This window comes from Varanus komodoensis, unplaced genomic scaffold (genome assembly GCF_004798865.1).
Source record: "Varanus komodoensis strain SLA01 unplaced genomic scaffold, ASM479886v1 scaffold9, whole genome shotgun sequence".
In the NCBI taxonomy this organism is placed as follows: Eukaryota; Metazoa; Chordata; class Lepidosauria; order Squamata; family Varanidae; genus Varanus; species Varanus komodoensis.
The window spans coordinates 5,909,463-5,930,954 of NW_025336598.1; the positions used below are offsets into that span (position 1 = coordinate 5,909,463).

Genomic DNA, 21,492 nt, shown 5'->3' on the forward strand with positions numbered 1-21,492 from the left:
ACCAGATGTAGATAGTGACTCCATTTTTTTCTCTATTTCATGCTTGGAGGCATCTAGCCCCTACCCATATTGTTCCCAAGAACAATGATAATGTGTTCTAGAGTTTTGTCTCCAGTCTTTGGAGGCGCAAGCCTTAAAGATACCTCTAGTTAGTAAGGTGGGGAGGCGGAGGAGACTGCCGCCATGGATGCGAAAGGAGGTGGTTAGAGGGATTAGATGAAAGAGGAACCTCCGTAGGAAATGGGTACTGGGGCAAATAGACAAAAGGGTATACCGGGAGGAGGAGGTCTGTTGCAGAAGGATTCTTCACAAGGCTAAGGCTGATTACGAGCTGAGACTTGCCAAGAATATCAAGAGCAACAAAAAGGGCTTCTTTTAGCATGCATATAGGAAGAGGAAGGGGAGACAAGTGGTGGGACCACTAAATGAGGAGGAAGGAGATCCAGTGACTGATATGAGGGAACAGGCACAAATGCTAAATGACTCGTCCCCAAACCAGGACGAGGGATATCCGCATAGGAGATTAGATGAGGCTGGGGACTTAGGAGCACAGATTAGAGTCACTCCCCTTGAAGTCGAGGGGCTCCTCAGACCATTGGACATTACAAAGGCGCCAGGCCCTGACGGGTTACACCCGAGAGTACTTCGAGAGTTGACAGGGGTTCTCTCACGCCCGCTGGCCTCCATTTTTGAGGCCTCGTGGAGAACGGGTGAAGTTCCAGAGGACTGGAGGGTGGCATCAGTGGTCCCAATTTTCAAAAAGGGTAGTAGAAGGGACATGGGAAATTACAGACCTGTTAGCCTTACGTCCATTGTAAGAAAAACAATGGAAAGGCTCATAATAGAGAGAGATCTAGTGATGCTAGATAGGGAAGGGAGGCTGACAGCCCCACAACACGGCTTCTGCAAAAACATGTCCTGCCAGACAAACCTTGTGGAATTCTATGACAAGGTTTCGAGATGGCTAGAAGGAGGGGATGCAGTGGATGTGGTATACCTGGATTTCAGCAAGGCCTTTGACAAAGTGCCCCATGATATCCTGGTGGAGCAACTGAGGAGTTTTGGGATAGACCAAAGCACTGTCTGGTGGATTAGGGCATGGTTGACTGACTGAAAGCAGAAGATAACCATTAGTGGGGAATCATTGGGATGGCGGCCAGTGACAAGCGGGGTCCCCCAGGGCTCTGTCCTGGGGCCGATCCTGTTTAATCTTTTCATTAATGACATGGAAGAAGGGGTGAACAGTCTGCTGATCAAATTCGCAGATGACACTAAAACTGGAGCAGTGGCCACAACTGAGGAGCAGGTACTCCAGATCCAAAAGGATCTGGGCAGACTATGGAAGTTGGCAGGAGACAACAGGATGGCGTTCAATGTGGGCAAGTGCAAGGTCTTGCAATTGGGGCATAGGAATAGCTGTCATAAGTACAGGTTAGGGGACAAGTGGCTGGAGAGCAGCCCTTGTGAAAGGGACTTCGGGGTACTGGTTGACTGCAGGCTAAACATGAGTCAGCAGTGTGATGCAGTGGTCAAGAAGGCGAACGCCACCCTTGGTTGCATAGCCAGAAGTGTGGCTTCTAGATCGGGAGAGGTATTATTACCACTCTATACAACTCTGGTGCACCCGCAACTGGAGTATTGTGTTCCGTTTTGGGCCCCTCATTACAGAAAGGATATAGCCAGGTTAGAGTCAGTGCAGTGTAGGGCCACAAGGTTGGTGGCCGGTTTGCAGGGGATGGGGTCTGAGGCAAAACTGAGGGAACTGGGTCTCTTCAGCCTGGAGAAGAGGAGACTCAGAGGGGATATGTTGGCGACATACAGGTATGTGAGGGGATGTCACATGGAGATGGGTAGAGACCTGTTCTCCCCTGCAGAGGAAGGCAGAACGCGCTTCAACGGAGCAAAGCTCAGGGAACTAAGGTTCCATTTGGATGCCAGGAAACACTTCCTGACAGTTAGGACCCCAAGGGTGTGGAATGGGCTTCCACGAGAGCTTGTTGAGGCCCCATTGGTGCGGGTGTTCAAAGATAGGCTGGTCATGAGCGGCATGTCATGAGCGGAGCTGGCTGGTGCTGGAGGTCAGACTAGATGGCCTGGGAGGCCCCTTCTGACTCGCTCTGTTTCTGTGTTTCTATGTCTTTGTGCCTACCAGTCCACAGACTAGTGGTTGAAAAACACTGTTTTAGAGAACTCAAAATCTACTTCTATCATACAGAATACTTGGCTACTTTGGCACATTATTTCTTTCATCCTACTTTCCTGTGGGGGGAAAAAGGCTACCAGCTTTGTTTCAGTTATACAGCTTGTATGTAATGGCTCAAGACAGTAGCCTGGGATTTGAGGTATTGGGGATAATCTCCATTTGCCTGAGAAACTCTGGGAAGTGAGAGGAGGTCATTGTGAGGAGCAGATAAGTCAGATTTCACTTGATCAGTTCAAGGCAGTGGCCTGTGCATCTAACACTGTGGAAAACTAAATGAATCTGCATTTTCCTCCTCCTTCTTCTATAGGATAAAATGGATGGAAAAGATTCTCCAGTTGTAGTGATCTGCAAAATGTGTACAATGTTTATGCTCCTGCCTTAGACTAGCATGGTGTCTACCTGCAAGCTGATTGTACTATTAGGAGAAAAAAGAGTGCTTGAGTAGCAGGTGTCCACCCTCCGAGGTTTAAAAAGAGTGAAGAATTGGACAGAATGCTAGAACTTCAGGAACAACAAGAAATACCAGTGATAGAAGAACAAAAGAGGTTGAAGGAAATATGGAGAATACCGAGTTGAGGAAAGCCAATTAAGAGAAAGCTACCTGAAGAAGGGTAACAGTTTGGAGCAGAAGATTCAGAAGACACTCTGTGCTAGTCAAACCACTAGAGCTAGGTAACTGCTTTCAGCCACTGGAAAATGAGGACAGTGTGCAGAAGAAGAATTACAAAGGAACCTATCCAACAGGTAGCAGAATGCAGAAAGTCAGTTGACCTAGAAGAAAAGAATAGTAGACATTATGGGAGATTCCTTGTTGCATGGGATTGAAACTGATGGTGTGTGTCATGGTGACTCATGGGCTCAATAGCTAGGGTATCCCCCTGGAGCTTTGATTAGATATGTAACTGAAAATTTGCCAGAGTTCATAAAACTCCTCATCCATCTGGGAACAAAAGACATTTCCAAATGGAGCTACAAATAAATCACATCAGATCTTGAAGCCCTGAGAAGGAAGCTTAGAAAACGGGGGGTCCAGATACTTTTCACATTCTGAGATCATAGTCTATGCTACCTAACAGATGGAATGTTGGAAAGGGATGGGTTGCACATCATCCTACCTAGAAAGAATGTGCTTGGCCACAATATAAAGAATTTCATCAGGAGGGCTTTAAACTGAAACCTACTGGAGAGAGAGACATGAATGTAATGGTAGCAGCGGATGAAGGCTTATGTACCATAGCAGAGAGAACAGCTCTGGTACCACCCCAAAATAGCTTTCACAATAATGCAGGAAAGAAGCCAGGCCATAAAACACCTGGACTTTGATGTCTATATGCTAATGCCCAGAGTGTGGGAAACAATCAGAATCCAAAAAAATTGGACTTTTACTATCTGAAGGCAAATACTACTTGATAGGTTATTACTGAAACTTGATGGGATGAATCCAATGACTGGAAGGTAGCAATTGAAGGGTATAACATGTTCAAAAAGCACAGAAGACATAGGAAAGGGGGTGGGGAGTTGTATTATATATTAAAAGCATTTATTTTTGCACAGAAATACAAAACGATAAGCCTGGTTGTCCAGTCAAGACCATCTGTGTCAAAATAAATGTGTCAAGTAATAAAAGGAACATGTTAGTTGGAGTCTACTACCAATCATCCAATCAAGGAGAAGATGAGGATGAAATTTGCATTAAGCAAATCTCCAGTATTTCAAAGAAGTGTGCTGTGCTAGTAATGTGACATCTGTTGGAAGTCAGTTACCTGGCCATCTGTTGGGACTATAATTATGCCAAAAGTGGCTCCTCCAAGAAATTATTGGCATGGCAAATAACTTTCTTCTACAGAAAGTGGAGGAAGGAATTAGAGGATCAGCTATCCTTGACTTAATACTAATATGGATGCCTTAATGGATAAAGGGGAAATTACAAGAACTCTGGGGGAGTTAAATGCCTACTTTGACTCAGTGTTTTCCCAAAGAAGATCCATGACCATCCTGCCAGAAATTAAATGCAAACTGAAGGGTCAAGATTGATTAACAAATCAATGGTGAAAGAACACGTTAGTTTTTGAATGTGTTCAGATCTCCCAAGGCCTGATTAGCTGCATCTTAGAACTCTTAACGGACCTGGCAGAGAACTCTCAGCACTGCTATCTATTATCTTTGAGAAATCATGGAAGATGGGTGAAGTGCCAAATGACCAAAGGAAAGGTAATATTGTTCCTTTCTTCAAAAAAGGAGGATCCTGGGAAGTACAAACCACTCAGTCTAGCTTCAATTCCTTGGACAATTCTGCAGCAGGTAATGAAGAAGTCAATCTGAAAGCACCCTGAAGGCAGTGGAGTTATTACTAGAAGCAGCATGGATTTAGAGTTAGATTAATCTGAATTTAGGCCAGACTGATCTGATTTTGGTTTTTGAATGGGCAACCACCCTGATGGATTGTGGAAATTGCTGTGATCATAATGTATCTTGACCTCAGCCAAGCTTCTGACAAAGTACCCCATGCTATCTTAATTAGCAAACTAGCTAAAAGTGGACTAGATGGAGCATCTATCAGGTGGATCCACATTCGGGTACAGAATCAGACTCAAAGAGTGCTCATTAATGGCAACTTCTAGAACTGTTGAGTTGTAGCAAGTGGGATGCTGCAGGATTCAATCCTGGTCCCAATCCTTTTCAACATTTTTATTAATTTGGATGAGGAAGGGAGTGATTATCAGATTTGCAGAATGACACAAAACTGGATGGGATAACAAATACCCTGGAAGACAGAAATAAGATTCAAGGTGATGGTCATAGCCTAGAGTACTGGGCTGAAAACAACGGAATGAAATTCAGTACAGACAAATTCCAAGTTCTGCAACCTAGAAAAAGAAACCAAATACACAGTTACTGAATGGGAGACACTTTACTGAAAAATACTACAAGCATGAAGGATCCTGCAATTTTCTAGCTCTCAAGCTGAATGAATCAACAATGTGATGTGGCTGGAAAAAAAAAAAAAGCTAATATGATTTGTTTGCTTTATTGGACTACATTAATAGAAGCATAGTTTCCAAATCACAGGTGGTTTCGTTCCTCTATATTCAGTAGTAGTTAGTCCCTGTCTTGAGTACTATGTCCAGTTCTGGGCAGCACACACCAAAAAAGATACAAACTGGAACAAGTTGAGAGGAGGGCAACTTGGAAGATCAGATGACTAGAAACAAAGCCCTATGAGGAGAAGTTGAAAGAACTGGACATGTGCAGCCTTGAGAAGAAAAGACCAAGGAGACAGATGTTCAAATACCTGAAAGGCCGCCACACTGAGGCCAGGATCTCTTGTCAATCATCCCAGAGTGCAGGACACAGAATAACAAACTTATTTATTTTTTAACATTCTATTCTATCCTATATTTAAAAAAGACAGTGTGCAAAAGAATTAGAACATTAGAATCAGGCAAACAGTACTTGAGATTTTAAAAATGGGTAAATAAAAATTTAGAGTTTTTCAGATTCCAGCTGGACATCAGGAAGAACGTCTTGACTGTTAGAGCAGTATGACAATGGAACAAATTACCTAGAAAGGTCATGGAATCTCCCACACTCAAGAGGGAATTGGACAGGCATTTGTCAGGGATGGTTTCACTTAGATTTTTATATACAGCACAGGGTTGGACCCAATGACTATATAGGCCCCTTCCAACTCTACTATTCTATTATTTTAGAATTCTAATACAGTGGTACCTTGCCTCATGAACTGAATCCGTTCCAGGACTCTGGTCTTGATCCAAATTGGTCATGAGCCAAGTTAAATTTCCCCATATGGTTCAATGTAAATAAGGTTAATCGGTTCTGTAACTTTTTTTTTTTTAATCAGAAAAATGTAAAGCAAAGTGACAACAAAGATCGTGGCCATCTCCCCGCCCCCCACCCTCAGCGTGACCACGATTGCACCCGTCCTCCCTGCACACGCCCGTCATCCCGGCCCGCTGGGGAGGAGAGATGGACGTGGGTGCACTGTGGGGGAGAAACGAGCGCAGATGTGGGTACGCTTGGGGAAGATTGGCGCGATCGTGCTGCGGGGGATATGACTGAGGTCACGGTCGCGCTCATGCAGGAAAGATGGACACGATTTTGGCCATCTCCCCCTTGCCCCCAGCATGATCGCAGCCATCTCCCCACTCAGGGGGTGGGGTGATGGTTGTGATCGTGGTTGCCACCCAATCTGGAGTTCACGACCTGAGGCAAAATATTTCTGAAATTTTTGTTCGTGACCTGATTTGGTCGTGAACTGAGGCTTTCGTGAGCCGAGGTGCCACTATACTTGCCTAAAACTCTTCATATTGTAGTTTACTCCACAAGGCCATATTTACAATCTTTTCCATTGACACACCCCTTCAGAAGTATATAGGGATGCCATGCAGATTGCACTTACTGTTTGCCCCTGTGTGGAGGCAGCTTTTGGGTGAAAAGTACAACAGTACGTTCTTCCTCCTTTGTAAGTTCAAACACTTCCACCATCCCTAGACGTTATGTTTACATATACATGTCTGCTGTTGGTGGATTCCTGCTCATGGCAAGTGGAGGACTGAAGAATGGACACTGGTATGGTGTGATGGAAGCATCCAAACCATGTGCTAATTATTCAGTGAGTGACTACTGTATGGCATTGCCAGGATCCATAGCTATTCTGGTATTCCCCTTTCTACTGTCCAGCTAATGTCAAGTATTATGAGGGAGTGGAATCCTCTCTTTGGTGTTTGAATCCTCTCTTGAATTCCTCAAGTTACACTGTGTCTCAAGTTCTTGATATAGAAATGAGTAGGAATCTGGCAACCTGACGACCAATGACAACAGCCTGGGTCATGTAGTTTCTGTCTTCTTGGGCAATAGTAAGTTAACTCATTGTTGTCACAGCAGATAACAAAGAACCTTCATAGTTATTGTCCAGTGCTTTCTTCTTTCAGTGTCATCCCTCCACCTTTTTCTCTCTCTTTTTCTGTCACTATGCTGTGCAGGCAGGCACTTCTTTCCTATCCAGTGTGTCAGGGTCCAGGGTTAGTGATAGGTCTAGGGTGTGGGCAGCGGGACTCTAGACAGGGCCACTAGGATTCAAGTAACATCGGCAAAGATTGTGCAAGTCCAGTCCAATAACTAGTCTGAGTCACAGTCCTAAACAGGCCAATGTCAAACCAGAAGTAGGCAAAAGAGCAAGGTGTTGTCCAATAGACAAGAACATAGGACAGGCCAGAGGTCAGGAACCAGGAGGACAACATGACAGGGAACTGGTGTCTGGAAGCAGGTTAACCAGGAGGGAACAGCAAGGTGTGACAGGCACAGCAGGAAGCAAAGCAAAGCAGGAACAAGAACCAGAGCAGGTACAGGAGCAGGCTGTGATCCATGAGACTGGGACTGGCTACAGAACACTGGAAACCAGTGTTGCTGAGGTAGTTCCTGGAGGGAAGAGTCTGCTTTTATACAGCCTTTTCCCCCAATGCTCCCTTGAGTGGTCAGTAGCTCCCTGGCAGCTGCAGCAGAGCCAGGAATCAATCCTGTAACTGCAGCAAAGTTTTTATTCTGGTGCTAGGCCAGAAGATGGACACCTGGATCTACTTGGATCCAGACACATTGAGCTGCTGGGGGAAGGGCACAGTTTTCTTGTTCGAGCTCTGAACTGATTGCCTGAAGTGAGCTTTTGAAATTAAGACATGGGGACAGGTTATAAACCTCTGAAATCAGTGTATATAATTGTAAACCTTATGCAATTGTACATGAAACAGCTTTCGTTTTGAGAATCAAAGTCTAAAGGGAGAAAATCCCTTCCCCTTGAAAGTTTTTAAGGTTGAAGAATTGTATTTCTTTATTTATTAGCTAAATTTGTTGTGGCATTATGTTGAATTCCATTGAACCCTTGTATTCTTGTAAAAACCTGCTATGGAAAAAACATTTCATAGTTGTGAAGCCATACCCTCCTTTTTGCTTTCCTAATTGAGAATAGGCACAAATAAAATGTGGAGGGAACAGACTGTGGCCTAAAGATAAGGTTACTAATATTCTATTAGCCTTTATCAGAAACATAATTGCTCCTCAACTATACTTTAATGACCACACTGGTTGGTGTTGATCACAGGAAATTTGAAAAGTAAGGTTAAAATATTGATGGCTCATTGTGCTTGTGGAAGTGATAGTTGCTTATTACTTTAAATGGTGAAACCTTTTTATCTTGAAGACTTTTATTTTTTCTTTCCATTTCACATGTTTTGTATTAGCTGAAATATAGCTTATCTTTCTCTTTATTTCAGGCTGGTTCCAAAGCTGTTCTATAATTGTGACCAAGGGCAAGCTGATTCTGTAGTAGCAGTGGCAAGGGACCAAAGTAGCATCTATCTAAAATTGCTAATGCATGAAACTCAACCGCCTTCTCAGTTTGCAGTAAGCACGATAACCAGGTAGGGCTTTGCTTTATTGTCTCCTTGTTTTGCAGGAAAACCACTTCAGTTAAATTCTTGAATATCAATTTGAACTCTATTTTTAAAGCTGATTACAGACTTCATTATGCCCACTGAGGGTAGCTTCTGTTTCTTTTCACTAAGGATATGTCTGTACTACAGATTGAATTTGCTTTCCTATACATGCGAGGGTCTCTATCCTTGAGACCAGAAGGCAAAGTTACTTGGGAAAGGCCCTCACTTTGAATGCTGGGAGGCAGTCTTCCAGAGCAGGGGAGGCCTCCACTTCTAGCTTCTGCTTCTGTCTCATAGCATGAGGCAAGTTCTTCTTGGGCTAACAGAGCCAACCAAAGAAAGACAGGGAAGAGAAAGGGAACAGTAAAAGTTATTTATCCCATTTTGTATCCAGTTTTTCAAGGACTTTGGACCTTTCTCCTTCCTCCTCTCCCTCCCAGCTGTCCATGTGAAAGAGTACTTTAATAGTGCTATTCCCTTAACTTTTCCAAGCTTCTGAACCATCATTGCTGGGGTGGAATGACAGACAGAGAAGATACAGAAGCCATGACAGAGTTGGCATTCTCCTTGTGGTGGCCATGTTGGCTACCACTTCTTCATGTACTGCTTCTAAAATGACTCTCTCTGGATGCATCCTAATGGGAAATGTGGCAAGGGTCCAGTTGCCGGTTACCACAAGAACATGTAGAATTTCTTTCCCCATGCTCCTCTGGAGACGGGGATTTGTTATAGCTTCTTAAAGCAGGAGCAAGAGAAAACCCACCTCTAAGACCAGAATACTGACATTAAATAGGAGACTACTATTTCAAATTGTTAATTTTAAACACTGTAAGCATTTTATATAATATTCCTATATTGTAGTATAGACTGTTGTGTTAAAAGTTATTATATCTGATCTTTATTTAATAGTTATGTGCAGTGCTTTTTTCCTAAAAAAAAGAAAAGGTGCCGGAACTCACGTCGCCACCAGTGCGTGACCACATACACCAATCCCAAGCCAAGCAGCGTCCCCAGCCGAGGGGCGCAGACACAAAAGCAGCCTGCAGGCACTATATTAATGATGTTTGCTGCTGACCTGCTACTCCGACAGGCGATTCAAAATCACTTCATAAAATCCATTGGAAAAAAAGATGCCGGAACGCTGTTCCGGTGCATTCGATGACAAAAAAAGCCCTGGTTATGTGGAATTTGTTGTAGGAAGTTTACAATTATTACTGTGCAAAGAAAAGGAAATGATTTTTTTTTTTGCTTTTTAATACCAAATGGGCAATGAAGAGGCTTCAGTGTTAATGTACAATTGCATGGGTTGATGGTTAAAGAAAAAATATTTTTGGTGGATAGCATGCATGTGTTATAATTAGTGTCATGATTCTACTTTTCCTTTATGGCCTGTATTTTTCTTATTGCATTTTTTTCCTGTGATAAGATTTATTGACGTATCTTCGTACATTACTTGTTTAATGTAGGCTCTTTTTCCTGGTCTCTGTGCATTACACATATGGGTTTTGCTTGCATGCATGGAACCTGTTCAGGAAGATTCCACATCTAATTATTTCTGTTCCTCAGGAACCCCTCCCCTAGCCACACCCCAGTGTGAAGGAGGGGTATCCACCTGATCCTTAGTTCTTCTTTGACTGGCATCATGGATGCATCAGGAATTTCCTTTTCTTCTCTTTGTAGCTATCTGCTTACCCTTTCTGTGCATTCTTTCCTCTCTCTTCTAATAAAGAATCTCTAGTTTTTCACCTTCTTTCCAACCTTATCCTTAAAAAAAACAAAAAAAAACCCCAAATTGTTCAAAAATATACTTATCTCTACCATGCTCCCTTTATTTCGTTTCTCTGCTTCATCTTTACCTCATTTCCCAACCCCATAATGATGCTCAAAACTCCATTTAGAAATTGCTCGAATGTGGCAGCAAACTGCCACCAACTGAAGACCACTCACTTTGCCTCATCTGCTTGAGAAAGAGCCACATGCTGGAGGCTGCCTTTCATTTCCAGGCCTTCACCAAACAAGCAAGAAAGCACCAGGCTGACTACCTGAAAGCAGAGCTGTGGAGTAAGGCCCTCCACAGGGCTGACTTTCCCCAGCCACCTGAACAAGCATCCATGTTGGAGCCCCAGCATCTTCCTCTACACTCCCTGCTATAGCTGTAGGACTCCACCAACCCCAGGACATGTGACAAAAATCGCCAATGCAAAGAAGCTAGCAAAAAAGGCAAAAGTCTCTAAAATGGCCTATGCGTCTAAGACCAAAGACCATGGCAAACACTCCAAGGCCAAGCTCATTGAGAAAGGCAGGTTGCTTACCTTTAAGTGTTGTTTTTCAAGTGGTCATCCGTGCATCACATATCTATGATGCCCTTGTCCCAGAGGGTGTCACCTTGTCAACTGACTCTTGCTAATCCCAAATAAGAGCTACAATACTCAATCTGCTGCACTTGCTTGCTACTACAGACACTGCTCCAGAGAATAGCTAGAAGAGATAAGAATGCCTTCTTAAATGAACAGTGCAAAGAAATAGAAGAAAACAATAGAATAGGGGGGACCAGAGATCTCTTCAAGAAAATTGGAGATATGAAGGGAACGTTTCATGCAAAGATGGGCATGATAAAGACCAAAATGGCTGGGGCCTAACAGAGGCAGAGGAGATTAAGAAGAGGTAGCAGGATTACACAGAAGAATTATACAAGAAAGAGCTTAACGTCCCTGATAACCACTATGAGGTGGTCACTGACCTTGAGCCAGACATCCTGGAATGTGAAGTCAACTGGACCTTAGGAAGTCTGAGCAACAGCAAAGCTAGTGGAAGTGACAGTATTCCAGCTGAGCTATTCAAAATCTTAAAAGACAATGCAGTAAAAGTGCTACACTCACTATGCCAGCAAACTTGGAAACCTCAACAGTGGCCACAGGATTAGAAAAGGTCATTTTACATTCCTATTGCAAAGAAGGGCAATGCCAAAGAACGTTCAAACTACCGCACTCATTTCACATGTTGGCAAAGTTATGCTCAAAATTCTACAAGCTAGGCTCCAGCAGTATGTGGACTGAGAACTACCAGAAGTAGAGGCAGGATTTCAAAGAGGCAGAGGAACTAGAGATGACATGGCCAACATACTCTGGATCATGGAGAAAGCTAGGGAGTTCCAGAAAAACATCTACTTCTGCTTGATTGACTATGCTAAAGCCATTGATTGTGTGGATCACAACAAATTGTGGCAAGTTCTTAAAGAGATGGGAGTACCTGACAATCTTATTTGTCTCTTGAGAAACATATATGTGGGTCAAGAAGCAACAGTGAGAATTGGACACAGAACCACTGATTGGTTCAAAATTGAGAAAGGAGTTCGGCAAGGCTGTATATTGTCGCCCTTCCTATTTAACTTATATGCAGAGCACATCATGAGAAAGGCAGGGCTAGATGAATCATAAATTGGAATGAAGATTGCTGGGAGAAATATCAACAACCTCAGGTATGAAGATTATACCACTCTAATGGTAGAAAGTGAAGAGAAACTAAAGAGCCTCTTGACGCGGGTGAAGGAGGAGAGCACAAAAGTTGGCTTGAAACTCAACATTAAGAAAACTAAGATCATGGTATCCCATTCTCTCACTTCCTGGAAAATAGATGGGGAAGAAATGGAGGTAGTGACAGATTTTATTTTCCTGGGCTCCAAGATCACCACAGATGGGGACTACAGCCAAGAAATTAAAAGACGCTTGCTCCTGGGGAGGAAAACTATGGCAAATCTAGACAGCATACTAAAAATTAGAGACATCACCCTGCCAACAAAAGTGCATATAGTCAAGGCTATGGTTTCCCCGGTTGTAATGTATGGCTGTGAAAGCCAGACTATAAGGAAGGCTGAGTGCCGAAGAATTGAGGCCTTTGAATTGTGGTGCTGGAGAAGACTCCTGCAAGTCTCTTGGACTGCAAGGCGATCAAACCGATCTGTCCTAGAGGAGATAAACCCTGACTGCTCTTTAGAAGGCCAGATACTGAAGATGAAACTCACATACTTTGGCCACCTAATGAGAAGGAAGGACTCCCTGGAGAAGAGCCTAATGCTGGGAACAATAGATGGCAAAAGAAGAAGGGGACGGCAGAGGATGAGGTGGCTAGATGGAGTCACAAGCAGTTGGTGTGAGCTTAAGTGGACTCCAGGGGATGGTGGAGGACAGGAAGGCCTGGAGGAGTGTTGTCCATGGGGTCACGATGGGTCAGACACGACTTCGTGACTAAGAATAACACAGACACTGTCTAAATTATGACAAATCTGTTTTCCCTCTCCTAGTCCATCCTGTTCATAGGGGTCCACCTCAACTTGACTAGGGTGAAAACACTACTGCTGGAACCAAGGGCACCAGCATTATGAGACTTTGCTGCCGACCTCAGCTTAAGCCAGCACACCATGGCCCACAAGATCCAGATACTCCTCAGTTTCCTTGCCAGACTGCACATGAGACCCATGCAGCTATGGGTTTTTGGCAGCTACAACACATAAGATGACCCACAGGACACCTGGCTCACCATCCTACCCTCAGCCTACTGTGTTGGACCTCCCCACACAACCTCACGGCATGCATTACTTTCCTCCTGCTGGAACCCACCATCACTATCACAACAGATGCCTCTTAACTCTGGCTAGAGAGCACACTGTGACAACCTGCACACATGACTTGTCAGACCAGAACACGACCTGCCCACAGTTCTGCTCCAGATCAGAACACAGAACTGAAAGCATCAGTGATGCCTTCCTACAGTGATGCCTTCCTACCTCTCCCCACACTTCCTGCTGATCACCAGGGTGATCTCCAAGATATGTAGAGACAACCCCAACTGCATCTGTATCACCCTGTGTTGCCTGAGGCAACTGTTTCCCATGCGTTCTCTAACTCTCCCATGGGAACCTCTTCTGCTTCCCATGCTCTCATAACCTGATACCCCAACACAGAGGCCATATTCTCCACCTAGACATTTTACCTTGAGCCTGACAGCCTGACGAGTCCAACCCCCCACACAGTAGTGTGACCCTGCCACCTGAGGTGTCAGCCATCCTAGGTGGGGCTAGATGTGGCTCTTAAACCATCCACAAGGAGATCCTGTGCAGCCAAATGGAATGCCTTCTCCATGTTCACTCACTGGGAGAACTTCAACTCATGCAGGTCCTCCGTTGAACAAATCCTTCACTTCCAAAAAACTTGTTTCCAGTGGGACTTGGTGCCTCCTTGATATGCACCTACCTGGCAATGATCTCCTTCATCTTGCAATCGAGGGGGCATTTGTCTTCACACAACCACTTGTACAAAATTCCCTCAGGGGACTCTGTAACATTGCTCCTCTCACCTGGCTGTGCACCCCCACATGGAGCCTCTTGGTCATCCTAAAGGCCTTCACCAGTAAGCCCTTTGAACCCATGACCACAACAGACCTATGTCTCCTGTCCTGGAAGGTGACCTTCCTGGTAGCCATCACATCAGCCCACTGCACTAGAGAACTCTATGCCCTCTGCACAGATGCAACATACCTTAACTTCCACTTGGACAAAATTATTCTCTGCCTGGGCTCAACCTTCTGACCTAGGGTCACTTCTGCCTTCCACCTCAGACAAGACATTGTGCTGTCAACCTTCTTCGCTGACCCATCCATTCTTATAGAGTCTACCCTATACCTGCTGGACTTCAGGAGGGCACTCGCCTTCTGCAAATCCAGAACCACACAACTCTGCCAATTGCCCAGGCTCTTTGTTTTCTAAGACAGACATAAGAAAGGGGACCCCATCTCCTCATTGAAGCTGTCCAAATGGATCTTTAACACCATATGCTTTGACTGTGAGATGACTGGTGTCCAAATCACTGTATGACCTGCAAGCCATTCCACTTGAGCCCTGGCTACCATCACAGCCCTCCTCGCCAGAGTTCCTCTCTAGAATATCTGCAGAGCTGCCACGTGGTTGACACCCTCGACCTTCATCAAGCACTAAGATGTCTGTGCTAAAGCAGACTGAGCTTTCAGCAGGGCTGTCCTGTCCTCTATTCTCCAAGGATGACAGTTCCTATCATCCTTTACAAAGAAAGCTAGGTAGTTGACCATAGGTGTGATGCACTGAAGCCATGAAGAAGAAATGCAGGTTGTTTACGTGTAAGCTTAGTGTTGTTTTTTGAGTAGTCATCTGCACAGTCACACAACTGCCTCACTGTTATCTCCCCCAAGGGCATGTCCTTTAACTCCTGGGGGTGCTCAGAGCCATACCAGGTTGGCAACCCCCTCACCAGTCTCCATAGGTGCAGGGAACTGAGGGGATGGACAGAAGCCCCTACCCATACTTCTCCTGCCCACAGTGAATGCTAAGGTATGAAACAGTCTCCTGATCCAGGCTCTCTGCACAGGTACAAAAGCCCCATATGTGTGAATGCACAGATAATCACTCAAAGAATGATAGTTGCAGGTAAACAACCTGCCTCTCCCAACTGGGTGCAGATCCAGCCTCCATAGGTAATGCCTTCCTCCAGACCTACGACACTGCATTACCTCCTTTCCTTTTCCTGCTGCTGACAAAGGTTCTGGCAAAAATCGGTCAAGACCAAACCTGCTGCATTCTCATTGCACAGTGCTGGCTCTGGCAGCCCTGGTTCCCCTACCAGTTTTGCCTCCGCAGCCATGCCTTCCTCTGCCACCTGCTCAAGCTTGACATGTCTTGGGATCAGGGTGCTTTCTTCCTTCCAGAGATCCACATGCTCAATTACATGGCCTGGAGAATCTGGCTGTAGCCAGTGATAGAGACAAGGTTCCTGAGGACCTCCAATACTGGAAGCAGCCCTGAAACTGACAAGGTCTTTGTGGCACAGCATGAATATGAGCCTCTTGACTGCCATGTTTAGCAAATGTTCCCATTCTTAAACTCCCTCTTCTGCTGTGGCAGCCTTCATCCACATATAGATAGTCTCAATCTCATCTTTCCATGACAAGGATTCTCCACTTTCTCTCATCCCCATACCTATTGATTCCTTGGACGCCTCAAAAACCTCATCCCACCAATCCAACCTCCTACTCTGGCCTGGAACCTCCAAGCCCTCACTAACTATTTCTTTGACATGGACATGAACCTACTATCGTGGAAGACTGCCTTGTGGCAATTTCCTTGGCCTGCTGCTTTGCTACTTGGCCTCCTTCCAGGTTGACCTGTTCTATCTCCCACCAGGACAAGGTGGTACTCTGACACAATTCCTTTTTTCTACCCAGTGTGGTGTCTGCTTTCTACCCAGTGAGAACATAGTCCTGTCAACTTTCTTTATGGCACCATTGGACCAAACAGAGATGGCACTGCACTCCCTCCATGTGTGAAGGAACCTGGCCTTTCCCAAATCCAGGACAAAACTCTTCTGCCATTTACTGCATCTTTTAATTTGCTATGGTGCTAGGAACACGGGACTTCATGTCTCCTCACAAAGATTGGTAAGATGGGTCATGAACACGATTTTCCTAGCCTGCGAGCTGGATTCCGGGCCAATTCATGCTCGCTGCGCATGAGCAACAGCAATCTCCATGATCCTCTACACTGAAGTACCCTTGCCCAACGTTGTCAGAGTTGCAGTCTGGTTGATCCCATTGACCTTCATGAAGCACTACTACCTTGACATCCTAGCCAGAGCAGATTGCATCTTCAGCAGGGCAGTCTTTCTCCACAAAAGTGTGATTTGGTCCTGGTATGCACAATAGCCAATGAAGTACTCCAGGGATGTGAGGTCAAAAAAGCTTTATTCTGCAGAAAAAAGGTCTCCGTGCACAAAGTTGGCAAAGTGGAGCCCCAAGGAAAAAACTACTACAGTGGTACCTCGGCTCACAAACACCTCCGTTCATGACCAAATTGGGTTGCGAACAGAAATTTCAGAAAAATTTTGCGATCACACCTGTCTTCCCTCCATGAGCACGATCGCGATCATGTTTGGGGGTGGGGGGGGGGGAGATGGCCACGCTCTTTGTTGTTCTTTGTCACTTTGTTTCAAATTTTTGTGATTAAAAAAATAGTTACAGAACAGATTAACCCTAATTACATTGAACCTTATGGGGAAATTTGATTTGGGTCACAACCAATTTGGGTCGCAACCAGAGTTGTGGAATGGATTAAGTTTGTGAGTCAAGGTACCACTGTACCCTTTTTATCACATTTTACAGGAATGTAAACAGGCACTGGCATAGTATTGTCTTTCAGGGTCATAGGACTGCCTCCTTCCTAAACCCATGTATGGGCATATCCAGGGGAAACTCAAGTCTCTCCTTTAGTCTTATCATCAATTCTTCAGTAGCAACACTGCCCGACTCCATGAGGTAAGCTTGCTACTCGCCCATTTGTGTGATACACAGAGACTATGAAGGCGAAGGGCAGGTTGCTCACCTGTAACTCTCATTCTGAGTTGTCATTTGTGCATTCACACAATCCCACCCTCCTTCCCCACTTCAATGTTGCCCTCTGGTAACCCAGTTGCCCTCTCTGGGATTCATGCAGGCCTCTGGGATCCTGTGCTACCTGAAATAGGACCACAGTGGCAGTCATATGGCTATATTAACTGAGGATCAAGCGGGGACCCTTCCCTCATGTCAAGGGAAGGGTTCCCGCGAAATAGAAATAATTAGATTTGGACTCTTTCCAAACAGGCAGAGCTCCTGTGTGTGAATGCAGAGATGACCATTCAAAAAATGACAGCCTACCTTTTTCTGCACAGGTCAGCATTTTGGTAAATGTGATATAGTTTGAACTGTTAGATTGATTAAGGTATGTGTGATGTTGTTAAGGTTGACTGCTTAATTATGAGCTGTTTTGTAAAATACATCTTACTATATTTACTATATCTTTACCTTGTATTTCAATTGAGACCAGATACACTAAGGTGTTTACACTAAAACACATGTTACATTTGTGTTCAGTTTTTCAAGTAAGAAAAACTAACTTCTCCAGGTCATCAGATCCAAATGAGGATACTTTGCACATTCTTTCATCTACTGAATCCTCTTCATATCCACTAAACACAGTGGATATGAAGGTTCAGATTAAGGTCTTTGGAATTTTATATTTGCTATAGTCCTTCCCTCTAACCCAAGCAAAGATGATATTTCTGGGAGTCAAGCAAGTTTGAGTTAAAAATAATGTTTAAGATGAATTTTTAAACTCTCAGAAATGCTATCACAGAAATTGGTTAGCTTGGCACATAAAAGGATAACACCTCCAAAATAGGTAATTTCTCTTATAGTGTTGTAGGGGGAACTTAGTTTTGTTAGCTATTGCTTGAAAAATAGCATTTACATAAATAACACCTGATCACAGGAAGAAATAAAAGTATGTCATAAGTGCATGCTTCTATGCTTAATTCTGTATGTGGCAATTCTGAATGCTTGCCATGTCCAGATATCAAAACAGGATTGGGGAACTTTTCTTTTAGTGTTCCCATGGGTATAATGTTTCAGAGCCACATTATATTGCAACAGAACTGCTGCAGTCACTTTATCTTAATGTGATCATCATCCCACTTTCTCTGTCAAGATGTTTGAGTGGAGGGAGAGGTGATCTTTAGTTAAGATCATTACCAACCTTCACTTTATCACTCTTCCCCTTCCCCTTCCCATGCCTGCCTTTTATGTTCTACTTGGCTGGGTAACGAAGTGAGCAGCTAAAGGAGTGCAGGATGGGGAAAAAGTCATTTCTATTTCATTTTCACTCAACATATAAACTAAGAGGGCTTGCTTAAGTCACACTGAGTGGGACAGAGTGATTTCTCTGCCTCTGGGCCAGGCAGTGCACACCTGTGAACCAGCACTTCCTGACCCCTGCTCTAATGTAAGTCTGTCATGTTAAATCATGGGTGAATATAGGCAAGGCACAAACTACAAAGTGGGCTGTAGGAGATAATGTGAGTTGGTGAAGTTGGTTCTTTAATTATATTTTTCTTAGTTTATTAAGTTACTATTCAGCTTTTGTAAACATTTTCTTCTAGAACATACAGAGGATATGACATGCTGCAAACTCCATCAGATGTCACAATGGAAAATAACATTTCTAGGGTTATTTCAGCAGTTTCGCATGCCTTGACAACATCAGCATCAAGGTCTTTAACTGTGAGTTTTTAAATGTATGCATGACTTAAGTAATTCACCAGCTATGTTTTTAAAAGTACCAGTGCACTCAATGGAAATTACTTTTGAGTAATTGTGCATAGGATTGCCATATACCGTGTTTTTTAACCTCTGTATGATTATACTATTTTTATCTCAGAATATATAATGTAGGCAAATGTGGGTGTGGTGTGTCACGTTCCATATTTCCTATGCTACTGATAGCAGTGTATTTTCTCTTTCTATTTCAGTTTGGTTGCTGTGAAGCTTTATGTCTTTTGTCCACAACATTCCCAGTTTGCACCTGGAATGTAGGATGGCACTGTGGGTATGTTTCTTCCTCCATTATACAAGCTTCTAGAATTCATGTTTACAAAAGCAGTGAATGCTCCTTCAGTAACAGAAATTTCACCCGAGTTTACTTGCTCTAGACTGAGAAAATGAAGCTTAGTTTAACATCTACATATAGAACATTTGATTATTCAAAAATACTGTTTAATTCTTTTGTGTTTAAAAATGAGGAGTAAATCTCTTCCCAGTTAAGGTAAGTGTCAGATACTTGAGAATTGCAGAGATAATTTTCTTTTTAGTGTTTGACATTTTCTATAGCTGCATTTTTGTGATATTTAGTGAGTAATACAAAGACATAAACACCTGCTAAAGAGAGTAAGCAGAAATGTAATACTTAGCTCTGGGAGGGAAAAATCATTTGGCCCTTAGATAGCATCTGAGCTTCATAGGGTAGTTTGGTTCCCAAATTTGAGGTCAGAAACAGCTCTCTTACTTCACATCTGGGAATCTGTTGCGATGCACAGCCTCAGAGTAAACATGCAGCTCCAGAGTTTCTTTTCAAGAGGCTTTATTGTTACACATCTCTGAGTTCATCCAGAGGAAGTATTGAGCCCTCTCTGGCAATCCTCAGTTTTTGATCTCTTTATACTGCTTTTGCCCATGTATCCCAGCAAGCAGGGCACCCTGAAACCTAGCTCTCCTGTGCTCTTCCCATTTCTCCATTAGCTGTATTTCCAGGTTGTGCTGTCTTCTAGCATTCAGCATCACCTCCTCAGGGGGTGGTACCTTGATGTCAGAGAAACTGCTCAGCTCCTACTGTGCAACTTTCCCAGTCCCAACTCCCCCTCTTCCTCTTCCTCCTGCTCTGGTATTGGTAGACCAGGCTGCTTGTCAGACCTGACTGGCAATGGCATCATCTGTTGTGCTATTTCCTTTTTTCCATGGGCTGGCTAGCTGTCATCCCCATTAGTTTGGACTAACAACTCCTCTCCCTGCTTCCTAGAAATTCCCTGACCTTGATCTGATACTGTCATGCCTGACGGCATGACAGAGGCATCTACTCGTGAGGAAGAGGCTGGAGCTAACAGTGAGAATCAGGCATTGGAACAAGGGGACTTATACTTGGGGCACAGTGCCCAGACAGCCCCTCTGCAGCCTGACTCTGAGACTTCTGAGCAACTAGCCTCCCCACAGCCTGATCCCTTAGCCCCTGAGCGAATAGCCTCCTTGCAGACTGACGGTGAGGCGTCTGAAAGAATAGCTTTCCCTCATCCTAGCTCTGAGGTGCCTGAACAAGTTGTCCCCTCCCCCGGCTCCTGACTCTGGGACTGCTGGACAAAGTTCAGGAGAACAAGAAGGCATAACAGTGGATTTGGCAAATGCCCAACTTAGGAGGAGTTTAAAGCGTATGGACCAATTACGACGACAAGGCAGAAGTCCGTCCCACCCACAAACGGAAAAAAGAGACTGGTTTCTTTCTCCAGTGTGAGCAACAAGTAAATGCAAGATTGGATCTTAAGACAGGTCTTAATGTTGTAATGCCAATTTTAAACTAAGAAATTCAAAATCATAGTATCAAATTATTGAGTCCTTTTAATTTCATACAAAATTTTGTATTTTTACTTGGATGAGAAAACAACAGTACCTTCACGATTTATTATCTAATAGAGTTTTGGGCTATTTAAAAAGTTCCCTGTGCTATAAAGAAGCCTCCAAAAATGTAAAAGAGGCAGGGCATATGGTCACTTTTTCAAGAGACTAGACAATTTCCAGGTGATACTAAAGCAACCTGCAGTCACTGAATGGAACTGACAGGCAGAGCCATCTCCAAAGTCACTGCTGATGGAGGTGGTGCAGCATTGCCCTGCTGTTGCTAAAATTCCAAAACTGCAAGTGGGCATTTGAAGGCAAGGCATGGAAGAAGAAAAAAAGCATAACGAAGGAGGGGAGCACAGAGTGGCCAATGAGAGTACTGTTGGCTGCAAGCTAGCAATTGCTAGACACATGTGGACAGTAACAAGAGCACACAGGAGCATTTACTGCAGTCATGACCACTCTTTGTGCAGAACTCTATGGAAGAAACATGGAAACAACACAAAAGCATGGTTTCTGGGTTCAGATGTGAAAACAAGTAATTGTGAAGTGTGAAAACCCTCAGACAGATTGTTGTTTCTTTGTATGATTACACAGAGACCGTTCTTACCACTCTTCACCATGGTTGCTGCATTTAGACATAATGACATGCCATGTCACTGCAATTTCCACTGTCCTTATATCTGAACCCAGCCAGCACTTAACTCCCTGGTCAGTAGCTCCATTAATGGAGACAGGAAGGAGTTGTTTATCTTTCTGGATATCTTCGTCCATCTAGTCTGGAGGCAGGGACAGCAAAAGTGATTCAGTCACACATATCCCAGTTTCCTATATTGGTCCTGC

General features: G+C 44.0%; 1 protein-coding gene across 8 annotated transcripts in view; it reads left to right on the top strand.

Moving 5' to 3' along the window:
• HTT (huntingtin) overlaps positions 1–21,492 on the top strand; it is a 454,323-nt gene that overhangs the window by 135,639 nt on the left and 297,192 nt on the right. For all 8 annotated transcript variants that reach the window (XR_006413521.1, XM_044417924.1, XM_044417925.1 and 5 more), the window contains 3 exons: positions 8,491–8,637; positions 18,648–18,768; positions 19,017–19,093. Coding sequence is in view for 7 of the 8 variants with exons in the window: in XM_044417924.1 (XP_044273859.1) it covers positions 8,491–8,637; positions 18,648–18,768; positions 19,017–19,093 (345 nt within the window). In the remaining variant the exon portion in view is untranslated. The remainder of the gene's footprint in view (positions 1–8,490; positions 8,638–18,647; positions 18,769–19,016; positions 19,094–21,492) is intronic.